The sequence below is a fragment of the Rhinoderma darwinii genome, chromosome 4 (genome assembly GCF_050947455.1).
Source record: "Rhinoderma darwinii isolate aRhiDar2 chromosome 4, aRhiDar2.hap1, whole genome shotgun sequence".
Classification (NCBI taxonomy): domain Eukaryota; kingdom Metazoa; phylum Chordata; class Amphibia; order Anura; family Rhinodermatidae; genus Rhinoderma; species Rhinoderma darwinii.
In genome coordinates, this window is record NC_134690.1 from 33,712,529 (window position 1) to 33,726,512 (window position 13,984).

Below are 13,984 nucleotides of genomic sequence, written 5' to 3' on the forward strand. Positions count from 1 at the left end.
GTAAAAAAACCCGTTCCAAACAGGACGCAACCAGGTCAGAGAATGCTGTTGAAGGAAAGTGCCCAGGTGTGTTTAAATAATGATAGCCGCTCCCACTAACCTTGAGGGGAGTGGTGTGTTGGGCATAGAAGTAAATGTATAATAATAATAAATAAATAATAAAGTACTGTGTATAGTGTACATGTGAGGTATAGGGGACATGACTAAGTGTAGTGTGTAGAAATCAGGGCTGTGAGTGAAACAAAACGTGAGTGTAGTGTGTAAAACATGGAGGCATAGTGTTTGGATAGTGAGGCACAGCATATATCGCCGAATAGCAGCCTATTTAGAACGCCCATACTGTAAGAGAGCGGGCTGCCCTGCATGCAGTGCCAAACATCCGCACACCAGGCTATCCCAGCATCATAAGATCCGTGCGCGTCCTGAAAAAAAGGTATGTACAATGTAAGTAACCATGAAAAAACATGGGGTATTAGTTGTCGTTTTGGCCAAAAGAACGCAAGCTCGTTTCACTTTCAGAACTGTTGGAACATAGCAAGGCGTAGGCTTGCTTCGCGCTGTACAGTCTCTGAGACATTATATTTATAGATATGTATGTATGTATGTATGTACAGTATATATATATATATATATGCCCTATAAGAACCCTAAGGCTGGGCTCACACACCTTATTTACGGACGTAATTCGGGTGTTTTACACCTCGAATTACGTCCAAAAATAAGGCTCCAAAGCGCCGGCAAACATCTGCCCATTCATTTGAATGGGTTTTACGATGTTCTGTGCACACCGGCTGTTTTTTTACGCGCCGCTGTCAAAAGACGGCGAGTAAAAAGACGCCCGTGTCAAAGAGGTGCCTGTCACTCCTTGAGACGTAAATGGAGCCGTTTTTCATTGGCACCATTCAAAAACAGCTCCAATTACGAACGTAATTTCCGCCGCGAAAAACGCGAGTACAATCAATTACGTCTGAAATTCAGGAGCTGTTTTCTCCTGAAAATAGCTCCGTAATTTCAGCCCTATAGGACGCTGCCATGTGAACCCAGCCTAAAGTAAACCTAAAAACGACACTAACTATTATTTTTTTTATTTTTTATAACAGACGTAATAAAATAAAGCCCTAATGTAGTCTTACGGCTATTATGGCCCTAAACACTAACGCTAAACTAGCACTAACGCTAAACTAGCACTAACCCTAAACTAACACTTACGCTAAACTAGCACTAACGCTAAACTAACACTAACGCTAAACTAGCACTAACGCTAAACTAGCACTAACGCTAGTCTAGATTTTATATTATATATATATATATATATATATATATATATACTAGAAAGCGGTGATTTGTTTCTTCACTTTTTTTTACAGCACAGGACGCAGACTGATCTCTCTCTCCTCTCACAGAACAACTACAATGAGAGGAGAGAGAAACACAGCCCATGTCCTGGCTGTGTTATTAAAATAACTGTCTATGATCTCTGTGATAGGTTTTATCACATAGATCACCTGATCAGGGACCAGTCACAACGGTCCCTGATGGTTTCTGTGCCAGCTGCTGACACAGGCAGGTTATGCACAGTGCATGCGCGCGCCATTTTGTGTGTGAGGGGGGGAATCGGAAGGGGGGAATCAGACGTGGGAGGGGGGGGTGATTCATCTGGGGTATACTGGGGAACACTTATTACCCTTTCTCTCTAAGGAGTTATTCCATGAGAGGAGAGAGAAAGGGTAACGATCTGCCGCTTTGCAGTGACCGCCGTGATTTAACGAATCACGGCGATCACGTGACCAGAGACCACTCGTTATGGTCTCTGGTTGTTGCTCTGAACCCTCAACTACCTCCGGTAACTGAGAGAACGGAGCTTTGATCATTTATTTTGGCGCTACATTAGGCTAAAGCGCTGCCGTGTAAAGGCGGCGCCTTAGCCTAAAGCCCCTTAGTGACCGCCGTGAAAAGGCGTATTGGTGGTCACTAAGGGGTTAAAAAAGATATTTCCATTGATGGGAATTAATTTCCTCCATGGAGAATGGTTACAAAGCCGAGTGACAACCATTATGGTCATCATCAGAACTCCTCCAGGACTTTCCCAGACTCTCCCCTCTCCACAGCCACATAACTCTGTTTATTTACCCATAAAGCAGGAAAGACATGAAGTGAAAGAGAAAACAGAAGAACAGAGTTTTTAAAATTTATTTTTTTAATTTCCGCAATGATAATGAATTAACTAAATCCAGGTGGCAAATTTGGGAAAGGTATTGCCGCTGATGATGATTGATGTTCGGGCTCTACATGTTGTCTCGTAGCTTTGTGTTTGATGTCCTATATGCCGCCTCAAATAAAATACTCCCTTTCCCTTTCGAGGATCCAGTAAGTCTTCGTTGACTTTTCAATGTTTGTTGATAGAAAAGTTATTTTCTGCGTTTTTTTTTTTATAAGATGTCAAATTGTGCGTATTAAAAAGTGATGATGGTTCTTCATGGTGACCTGTAGAAGAACACATATTTTATAACCAGAAGAATACGACCATGACACACAGCGGAGTAACATGCAGTCACAGGGCCCCAGAGCAATATATGGCCCCACATCACCCCACCCACCAGGACTAATAGGTGTGGGAAATGGATGCGACTGAAAATTCATAGAATAGAGAGTTTACTGTAGTCTGCCCCTGTCTATGGAGGGTCATATACTCACTGGTGATGTGCTCATATTCTGATGTCATTTTCTGAAATTATAGATGTTCTTGTCTGGAAAAAAGGGAATGAGTTATACAGATTGATTGACTTATAGCTGTATACAGATCATATACAAAACACATGTCCTGGACTGGGGAATGTCCCTGTCTGGGGAGGGTCTCATATACTTACTGTTCATTCTGATTTTTTGCTGCCCATAGCGGAAACTGTTGATGTTATTGTCTAGAAAAAAGGTAAGAAATTAAGCAGATTAATTGACAGGTCACTGTCACGTTGCAGTATATTGGTCATTATTATTCATCAGTATTTATAAGCCAAAACCAAAACATAATTAGAAAAAGAATAATATAAATATTCACAACTCTTCTGTGTTTTAGACCAGTTTCTATTATTTGCTTACAGATACTGATGCAAAATACTGACGCGTGAAAGTTGCCTTATAGCTATATATATATACATATATATATATATATATACATTTCCGAATACATGTCCTGACTGGAGAATGTCCCTGTCTGGATTGAAACCCAGAAGCTCCTGTCCCAGGCAGCAGCTCATCTCATTGAGCTATAGGGGATGTTAGAGAGCTCCACTGCTGAATCTGCTGTCTAGGTTGTCTTGACTTTTGCGCCTCTGGATTCCTTTCCTTTATTGCCTGATTGGTCTCAGTCTTTTGGTTTACTATATAATCCTGTCCCTTGCCCTTCCTGATTGTCAGACTATTGAGATTCCTGCCTGTAGTCTAGTTCCATCTGTCTTACTCTACAAACTGTTGCTGCTCATTTGTGTACCGAAATTGAATTATTTTCTGACCACATCTCTGCCTCACTCTACAACCTGTTGTCACTTGTTTGAGCACAAATCTTGGATTGTTTCCGGACCACATCTCTGCTTTACGCTACAACCTGTTTCTGCCTATCTGTGTATCAAACTTAGATAATTTCCTCAACATGTCTCTATGCTACAATCTGTTGTTGCTTATCTGCGTACCGAACCTGGACTGTTACCTAATTACTTTTGCTATTTTTAACCTCCTGCCTGATCGTTTCAGTCACAGGACTTCAAATCTGCCACTGACATTAACATATATACTCACTACTGATGTTCGAATGTTATGATCTTTTGCTACCCATATCTGCTGAAACTTTTTGATGTTAATGTCGAGAAAAAATGGGAGAAATTAGTTAAACAGATCGCTTAACTTATAACTATTTACACATAATATATGTCCTGGACTGGGGAAGGTCCCTGTCTGGGGAGGGTCTCATATACTCACTGTTAAGTCTGATGTTTTGCTGCCCATTGATTAAACTGTTGATGTTATTGTCTAGAAAAAATGGAATAAGTTAAGTTGATTCATAGACAGGCCACTTTCACACGCCAGTATTTTGGTCAGTATTTTGCAGCCAAAACTTGAAACAGAAAATATATAGAAAAAGTATAATGGAAAAATGTACATCTCTTCCGTGTTTTTGACCCTCTCCCGATCTTGGATATAAATACTAATACAAAATACTGATGTTTAAAAGGGGTCTTATTAGTACACACACAGAACACACAAACAGAATACATGTCCTGGACTAGAGAATGTCCCTGTCTGGAGAGGGTCTTATATTGTCGGGATTGAAACCGAGAAACTCCTGCTGCTTTTCTCATTGTACTATAAGGGATTTTGGAGAGTTCCACTGCTGAATATGTTGTCCAGATTTTCTTGACTTTTGCCTCTATGGATTCCATGCTTTATTGCCTGATTGGTCTCAATCTTTTGGTATACTATATAAACCTGTCCTTGCACTTCCTGATTGTCAGACTTTTGAGGTTCCTGTCTGTAGTCTAGTTTCTTTCTGCGTCACTTCACAAACTTGCTGCTCATTTGTGTATCGAAAGTAAATTGTTTCCTGACCACACCTTTGCCTCACTCTACAACCCGTTGTCACTTATATGTATACCAAACTTGGATTGTTCCCAGACCACTTATCTGCTTTAAGCTACAACCTGTTGCTTCTTATCTGTGTATCAAACTTAGATTATTCTCTAACCACTTCTCCGCGTCACGCTACAATCTGTTGTCGCTTATCTGTGTACCGAATCTGAACTGCTAGTTAACTACTTTTGCTATTATGAAATTCCTATCAGATTGTTCCAGCCTCGGTACTTCAAATCTGCCACCGACATTAGGGCCCCATGCAAACGACCATAGATTTCGTCCATAATTACGGACCTATTCATTATTATGTCCGACTGACACTTTCCCGTATATTTACGGGAAGGTGTCCTTACCGTAGAAACCTTCCGTAAAAAAATCCTATTTTTTTATTTTATGGATCGGGCTCCCATACTATATAATGGAAACACTGTCCACAAATGCGTATGACTGACCACAGCCGTCTGCGGCCGGATATGCCTGTAATCATAGACTGTGATTATGGGCACGGTCATGTGCATAGAGCCTTATATATATACCCACTACTGATGTTAGGATGCTCTGATATTTTGCTGCCCATATCTGCTGAAATTTTTCTATAAAAAAAAGTGCAAGAACGAGTTAAACAGACCGATTAACTTATAGCTGCATACACATAAAATACCGACAGAATACATGTCCTGGACTAGAGAATGTTCCTGTCTGAGGAGGGTCTCATATACTCACTGTTTAGTTTGATGTTTTGCTGCCAATAGATGGAACTGTTGATGTTATTGTCTAGAAAAAAGGGAATGAGTTAAGTTGATTGATAGACAGGCCACTTCACACGGCAGTATTTTGGTCAGTATTTTGCATTAGTATTTATAATCCAAATCCAGAAACAGAACATAAATATAAAAAGTATTATTGAAAGTTTTGCACCTCTTCCGTGTTTTGGCCTATAAATACCCATACAAAATACTGACCAAATGACTGCCATGGAAAAGGGGGCTTATAACTATATACACAAACAGAATACATGTCCTGGGCTGCAGAATGTCCTTGCCTGGTGAGGGTCTCATTTTGTAAGGATTCATACCCAGAAACTCCTGTGTCCGAGGCAGCAGCTCTTCTCATTGAGCTATAGATCCCGGGATGTTGGACAGCTCCACTGCTGAATCTGTTGTCCAGGTTTTCTTGACTTTTGCCTCTCTGGATTCCTTTCCTTTAATGCCTTTTAGGTCTCGCTCTTTTGGCTTACTATATAAACCTGTCCTTGCACTTCCTGAGTGTCAGACTATTGAGGTTCCTGCCTGTAGACTAGTTCCTTTCTCTACAAACTGTAGCACCTTATTTGTGTACCGAACTTGTATTGTTTCCTCACCACGTCTCTGCTTCATTCTACAACCTGTTGCTGCTTATCTGTGTACCGAACCTGGACTGTTTCTTAATTACTTTTGCTATTATCAACCTCCTGCCTAATCATTTTAGCCACCGGTCTCCAAACCTGCCACCGACCTTGACATATATACTCACTACTTATGTTCGGATGTTCTTATCTTTTGCTGCCCATGTCTGCTCGAAAATTTTTGATGTTAATTTCTAGAAAAAAATTAAAGGAATGAACCATTAACTTTTAGCTTTATACACATAATCCACCAACCAAATGCATGTCCTGGACCTGAGGTTGCCCCTGTCTGGGGAGGGTCTCGTATACTCACTAATGATGTTATGATGTACTGATGTTATGCTGCCCAAATCTCTGATGTCAATTTTTGATGTTATGCTGCTCAAATCTCTGATGTCAATTTTTGATGTTAATGTCTAGAAAAAATAGGAAGAAATTAGTTTAACAGATTGGATAATTTATTGCACAGGCAGAATACATGTTCTGGACTAGAGAACGTCCCTGTTTGGGGAGGGTCTTATATACTCACTGTTTATTGTGATGTTTCTGAAACTGTTGATGTTATTTTCTAGAAAAAAGGGAATAAGTCAAACAAATTGATTGATTGATTGATTGATTGTATATATAATACAAAGACTGAATACATGTCCTGGGCTGCAGAATGTGATGATGCTGCTGCCCATGTGACCGCTGCAGCCTGTGACTGGCTGCATTTGTCACTTGGGTTAAAACATCATCCCAGAAGGCCGGGCTGCATGAAGAGCAGCTGGGAAGAATAGGAGCCGTTGCTATGACAAAGATAGACTTTTTTATTATTTTAAACAAAAAACGGTTTTGTATTGTTTCAGATTTTAAATCGCATCGTTTCTGCGCAAAAATATCAACATTTGTTATTTGTTGCGGATTTTAACTCCTCATTGAATTCAATAGGCAAAACCCAAATCAAAAGTGCAACAATTCCGTTGACATTCTGTGGATTAAAAAAACGCACCGCAGGTCAATTTATGATTGTTTTCTAAGCAGATTTTTTCTGCATTCTGTCGATGAAATTTATTCAAATCTCATCCACTTTGCTGCTACGGTAATACATAACGATATCCGTTGTGGAAAATCTGCAAACATACCCAAATGGAAAAATTTTCACCTCTTCCATGTTTTGGGCCCACTTCTGTTTTTTGGCATATAAATAATAATGCAAAATAATGAGCAAGTTACTTATAGCTGTATATATATATAATACACAAACAGAATACATGTCCTGGACTGAAGAATGAATGTCCCTGTGCGTGGAGGGACTCATATACTCACTGCCGATGTTCTGGTCTTCTGAAGTTTTGCTGCCAATATCTGATGGAAATCAACGATGTTATTGTCTGGGGAAAAAAGGGGAAAGTATGAGTTAAGCAGATTGATTGACTGTAGCTGTATACACAGACATCATATAAGTCCTGGACTGGAGAATGCCCCAGTCTGGGGAGGGTCTCATATCATCACCATTCAAACACAGAAACTCCTGTGTCCGAGGCAGTAGCTCTTCTCATTGAGCTATAGGGGATGTTGGACAGCTCCACTCCTGAATCTGTTGTGTAGGTTTTATTGACTTTTGCCTCTGGAGTCCTTTTCGTTATTGCCCGATTGGTCTCACTCTTTTGGCTTACTATATAAACCTGTCCCTTGCACTTCCTGATTGTCAGACTATTAAGGTTCCCGCCTGTAGTCTAGTTCCTTTCGCTACAAACTGTAGCAGCTTATTTGTGTACCGAAATGTAATTGTTTCCTGACCACATATCTGCTTAATACTGCAACCTGTTGCTTCTTATATGTGAACCAAACTGAGATTATTTCCTAACATCTCTGCCTCACGCTATAATCTGTTGCCGCTTAAAGGGGTTTTCCCATTTTGGACATTTATGGCATATCAACAGGATATGCATTAAAAGTCTGACAGATGTGGGTCCCAGAGTCCCATGTGGGTCCCCGCGCCTATCTCTAGAACGGGGCCTCCTAAACCCTGTTCTAGCTTATTCGACTCCGCTGCCTCCCGACCACTTCCTAAGTGCTCTAAGTGCTCGCTGAGCTACGCTATTTCCGTAACTCCCACAGAAGTAAATGGGAGTTACTGAAACAGCGTAGCGCGGCGAGCTACGCTGTTTCAGGAACTCGGTAGCTACGGAAACAGCGTAGCTCGCCGTGGTACTCTGTTTCCGTAACTCCCGACCACCTAACCAGGATGTGGCCAGGAGGCAGCGGGAGCAGAGTGAGCTAGTAGTGGGTTTAGAGGGCCCTGTTCTAGAGATAGGTTCGGGTCCCAGGGAATTGTCCAAGGTGGGAAACCCCTTTAAGTGCGTACTAAACCTGGACTGGTACTTGAGCGCTTTTGATATTATCACCCTCCTGCCTAATCATTTCGGTCACAGGTCTGCAAATCTGCAACCGACCTTGACATATATACTCACTTCTGATGTCCTGATGTTATGCTGCCCGTATCTCATAAAAATTATTGATGTTAAGGTCTAGAAGAAAAGGTAAGAAATTAGTTATACAGATTGGTTGACTTACAGTATATGCAAAGACAGAATACATGTCCTGGACTGGAGAATTCCCCTGTCTGGGGTGGGTCTTTTATACTCACTAATGATGTTAAGATGTTATGCTGCCAATGTCTCATAAAAATTATTGATGTTAGTGTCTATAAAAAAAGGGAAGAAATGACAAAAGGGGTTGTCCAGGCATGGAGTAGTTTTCATACTGATTACGTATGCACAGGATACCTGGTCCCTGCACCGATCAGCTGTTTCGGCTGACTCTGAGCAATAGATGTCAGGGTCAGTAGCAGATGGCTCCAGTCACAGTATAATGGCCATTCTGCAAGACAGCAGCTCTGCTCCTATTCAAGTGAAAAGAGCCATCTGCTTCCGACACCGTTAACTGCATAAAATCTGATGCCCAGAGGCAGCCGGAACAGCTGATCGGTGTGGGGTCCGAGTGTCGGATCTCCACCAATCATATACTGATGACCTATACTTTTTAATTTTTTCATCAGTGGAGCTGTATGAGGGCTTGTTTTTGTGAGACGAGCTATAGTTTTTATAGGTACCATTTTTGGATACATGCAACTTTTGGATCACTTTTTTTTCCAATTTTTGTAGGGCAAAGTGACCAAAAAACAGAAATTCCGGCATTGTTTTTATGGGGTTTATTTTACGCCGTTCACCGCATGGAATAAATAACATGCAATTTTTAAAGTTCATATGTATGGTTTATTTTTATTTTTTTTAATAATAAAGGACCTGATAAGGGAAAAAAAGGTGATTGTGTTTTATTTTATTACTTTATGAAATGTTAAATACTTTTGTGTAAAAAAAAACAAAAGTATATTAGGTATGATACCTTTATTGGCTAACCATAAAAGTTCTATATGCAAGCTTTCAAAGCACACAGGCTCCTTCTTCAGGCTTGCATATATAACTTTTATGGTTAGCCAATAAAGGTATCATACCTATTATACTTTTGTCTTTTTTGACACAAAAGTATTTAACATTTCATATTGTCTCTGACTAAGACGGTACTACACTATTTTATTACTTTGAAACTTTTATTATATTTTTCACAACTTTTTTTTTTTCACTTTTTTTACACTTTTCTTTAGTCCCACTAGAACTTGAAGGTCCAACTGTCAGATTTTTCTAATACATTGCACTACCAATGTAGTGCAATGCATTATATCTGTCAGTCATTCACTGACAGCAAGCCGATTAGGCTTCGCCTCCGGGCAAAGCCTAATTGGCTTCTGTAATGGCAGAGAAGGAGGCCATTGTTAGGCCTCCTGTTGCCATAGCAGCAGTCGGCAGCCCTGATTGCATGGCAGGGCTGCCGATCTGCTACCAACCTCTAAGATGCAGCGATCAATTTCGATCGCTGCATCTAGGGGGTTAGTGGCAGGTATCGGAGCTAGCTCCGGTTCTTGCCGTTACTGGTGGATGTCAGCTGTATCATACAGCTGACATCCACCGCTGATGACGCTTACAGGCGGCTCTGGAAGCCTTTTAGGCCCTTCCTCCAGGCGGGCCCAGAAAAACTAATGTACTAGGCATTCCGGGAGGAAAATGTTAGGCCTCCGGTTGCCTTTGCAGTCACCGGCACTCCAGCAATTTCATTGCTGGGGTGCCGATGAGCTGCAAACCCCTTAAATGCCATAACCCCAGGGTGTCAGCTGTAACATACAGCCAACACCCGGGGATGGTGGCACCGACTCAGCTTCTGAGGAGGTGTCCACCATTTGTCGTATAGATACGGCAAAATGCGGGAAGCACTAGCTTTCCATGACATATTCATACGACAAATTGTCGGGAAGCGGTTAAACAGACTGATTGACTTCATAAATAAATATATATGCAAAGAGAAGAATACATGTCCTGGACTGGAGGATGCCCCTGTCTGGGGTGGGTCTTGTATACTCACTAATGATGTTATAATGTCCTGATGTTATTCTGCCAATGCCTGATGAAAATTATTGATGTTAATGTCTAAAAATAAAGGGAAGGAATGAGTTAAACAGATTCATTGACATAGCTATATACATAATACAAAGACAGAATACATATCATAGACTGGAGGATGCCCCTGTCTGGGGAGGGTCTCGTATACTCACTAATGATGTTATGATGTCTTGATGTTATGCTGCCAATGTCTGCTGAAAATTATTGATGTTAATGTCTAAAAATAAAGGGAAGGAATGAGTTAAACAGATTTATTGACATAGTTATATACATAATACAAAGACAGAATACATGCCATAGACTGGAGGATGTCCCTGTCTGGGGAGGGTCTCATATACTTACTAATGATGTTATGATGTCCTGATGTTATGCTGCCAATGTCTGATGAAAATTATTGATATTAATGTCTAAAAATAAAGGGAAGGAATGAGTTAAACAGATTTATTGACATAGCTATATACATAATACAAAGACAGAATACATATCCTGGAATCAGTGGCGAATTAAGTAGACCATAGGCCCTGGGCTGTTAGCCAAACTTGGGCCCACCCCTTCTCCACCGCCACGCCGCATCTATTGCTAACCCTACCTTTTTGCACAAGCATTAACAAATGGATGTTATGATTCCTCTTTCACAGGGCTGTGCCCCTACATACTGACAGTATCACACTGTCTAGGGACACATCCTCCTGACAAGGGGATTGGTAACACAAATTTTTCTATCAGTCCTGGACTGCACAAAGACTTCATGTGGAATACAAGGATTTTCTATAATAAACATGTCAGGAGAGGGGACAGATTCTCTACAATTCCAGTGACTCACAGGTGACGACGTCTCATATATATATATTGTAGCAGTGCAGCTACTGGACGGTGCAGAAACTCAGGTGTTAAGCAACCAGGGAGCATGTACAACAGAGAGGGTTTTCTCTGCTGTTGCTTGGGTGTAAAGCCTGGAATAGGGCTGTCTGATGAGCTTAGTTAGGCTTCACCTGAGACGGCTCTTTAATTAAGGTGCGTACAGTTCACACAGAGCTCTCAGTCTGGGGAAGACAGGCATGCTAGCCTGTGAGAGTCACCACCGTGTGAGGTAAAACTGTGAAGGTTTTGAGGTGCTGGGCACAATGCTCAGTGTCTCGTAGTGAGGGACACTGAATGTGTTGGTTAGAGGCTGGACGGCCTAGGGTTTATTTTGTATATTTATTGTTGTAACACTGATTACTGTGGTGAAGACAATAAAGCTAGCTGCGGCTGGTTTAAACCTTTTATTCAAGGAGTTGGAGTGAACTTTCTATGTATGCCAACCATCTCACCCGGGAGATGGCGATCCTGTGAGCTAAGTGGTCCCCAGGTTGTTACAATATATACATACACTATATATACACATACATATATATATATATATATATATATATACACATACGCTATATATACACATACATACACTATATATATATACATACATACACACACTATATATATATATATATATATATATATATATACACACATACATACTTACACTCACTATATATACACACATACTCTCTATATACACATACATACGCTTTATATATATATATATATATATATATATATATATACAGTGAAGGAAATAAGTATTTGATCCCTTGCTGATTTTGTAAGTTTGCCCACTGTCAAAGTCATAAACAGTCTAGAATTTTTAGGCTAGGTTAATTTTACCAGTGAGAGATAGATTATATTAAAAAAAAAGCAGAAAATCACATTGTCAAAATTATATATATTTATTTGCATTGTGAACAGAGAAACACCTCCCGATGCCCGCAGCCATGGATCCGTTAGCGCTGGCCTCTGTCTACTTCCTAGGAGACGCCAGCGCTCACTTCCGCTCCGTCCTGCTGTGTACCGTAGGATCGTCATCATCAACTGCCATGATTTCCTGGTCTATAAGAAGGCCCCAGGCCTTCTGATCCTTGCCTGAGCATTGTTAGTCTAACCCAGTCTGTCTCGCATACCCTGTGTCCGTGACACACACACTATATATACATACACACACTATATATACATACATACACACACACACACACACACTATATATACATGCATACACTATATATACAAACAAACAAACACTATACATACATTGTACACACATGAATATGCACATTATACACATATAAAGTACACATTGTAAACACACATGCACTTACCTTTTATGTAGGATATTTGTGAAGGGCGTTCAGCAGCTTGATGGCCCGACACAGTGCCGCAGACAGTCTCCCCTCCCCCTCCCTCACATCCCGACTGGTAACAGCAGTAGCAGGAGGAGGAGCAGGAGGAGAGGTGTGTAGAGCAGGGAAGGGGGGCTGGAGGGGGAGCTTCTAAAGCAGTACAGGGAGATGTAAGCTAGCAGCACAGACCACGGCTGCTAATAGCTGGGAGTCGGACAGAATCTCACTTTGCCTCATGACAGGTGCAGCCCTGGCACCGGGGCCCCCTCCTGTGCTAGCGACGCCACCGGGCATGAGGGGGTCTGTGCGGTTCACCCGAACCTCCCTAATGATGATCCGCCACTGCCTGGAATGGAGAATGCCCTGTCTGGGGAGGGTCTCGTATACTCCCTATTGATGTTTTGATGTTATGCTGCCCAAATTACTGATGACAATTTTTGATGTTAATGTCTAGAAAAAAGGGAAGGAATGAGTTAAACAGATTGATACCACATACAGAATACATGTCCTGGACTAGAGAATATCCCTGTCCGTGGAGGGTCTTATATACTCACTGTTTAATCTGATGTTTCTGAAACTGTTGATATTATTTTCTAGAAAAAAAGAGGAATGAGTTCAGCAGATTGATTGACAGGTCACTTTCACACTGCATGATTTTGGTCAGTCTTTTGCTTTACTATTTATAAGCCAAACCCAGAAGCGGAACATGAATAGCAAAAGTATAATGGAAAGATTTGCATGTCTTCCATGTTTTGGACCAACTCCTGATTTTGGCTTATAAATACTGATGCAAAATACTGAGTGTGAAAGTGGCCTTAGAGCTATATACACAAAGAGTATACATGTCCTGGACTGGAGAATGTCCCTGTCTGGGGAGGGTCTCACATACTTACTGCTTATTCTGATGTGTTGACGGTGGCGCAGCAGAAAATTGCTCTGAAGAATCTTTGACGAAAGAAAACAAGTGTTTCATCAGAAGGAAATCATATAGTAAATGTCTAGATCAGCACAATACAGGCGTCCAGTGGAGCGCTATGTGATAGAGAAGCATGGCTAGTGATAGCATCGAAGGACTTTCTGTATTTGATGCATGTGTAGGGATGTCAGGGGGAACACAAACTGTTTTCTGTGCATTGCTTTCTGCTCATATAGTGGCAGTGATGAATAATGTCTAGTAACCACTGGACTAGTATTACCTGGAAATGCAGGGGAGAAACAAAGCTGGTCTTTCCTGCCAGCAAGAACATTCATAAAAAAAATAAGGT

At 41.1% G+C, this 13,984-nt stretch overlaps 1 protein-coding gene across 1 annotated transcript in view; it reads right to left on the reverse strand.

Moving 5' to 3' along the window:
• Positions 1-2,176: 2,176 nt before the first annotated feature.
• LOC142760385 (uncharacterized) overlaps positions 2,177-13,984 on the reverse strand; it is a 71,616-nt gene continuing 59,808 nt past the window's right edge. The window contains exons 13-27 of the mRNA XM_075863569.1: positions 13,613-13,664; positions 12,699-13,312; positions 10,849-10,913; positions 10,659-10,723; positions 10,469-10,533; positions 8,464-8,520; positions 7,316-7,380; positions 6,537-6,575; positions 6,321-6,423; positions 6,136-6,201; positions 5,347-5,397; positions 3,973-4,023; positions 2,868-2,918; positions 2,695-2,747; positions 2,177-2,484 (exon numbers count right to left, since the gene is read on the reverse strand). Coding sequence (XP_075719684.1) covers positions 13,616-13,664 — 49 coding nt within the window. The 3' untranslated portion in view covers positions 2,177-2,484; positions 2,695-2,747; positions 2,868-2,918; ... (10 more) ...; positions 12,699-13,312; positions 13,613-13,615. The remainder of the gene's footprint in view (positions 2,485-2,694; positions 2,748-2,867; positions 2,919-3,972; positions 4,024-5,346; positions 5,398-6,135; positions 6,202-6,320; positions 6,424-6,536; positions 6,576-7,315; positions 7,381-8,463; positions 8,521-10,468; positions 10,534-10,658; positions 10,724-10,848; positions 10,914-12,698; positions 13,313-13,612; positions 13,665-13,984) is intronic.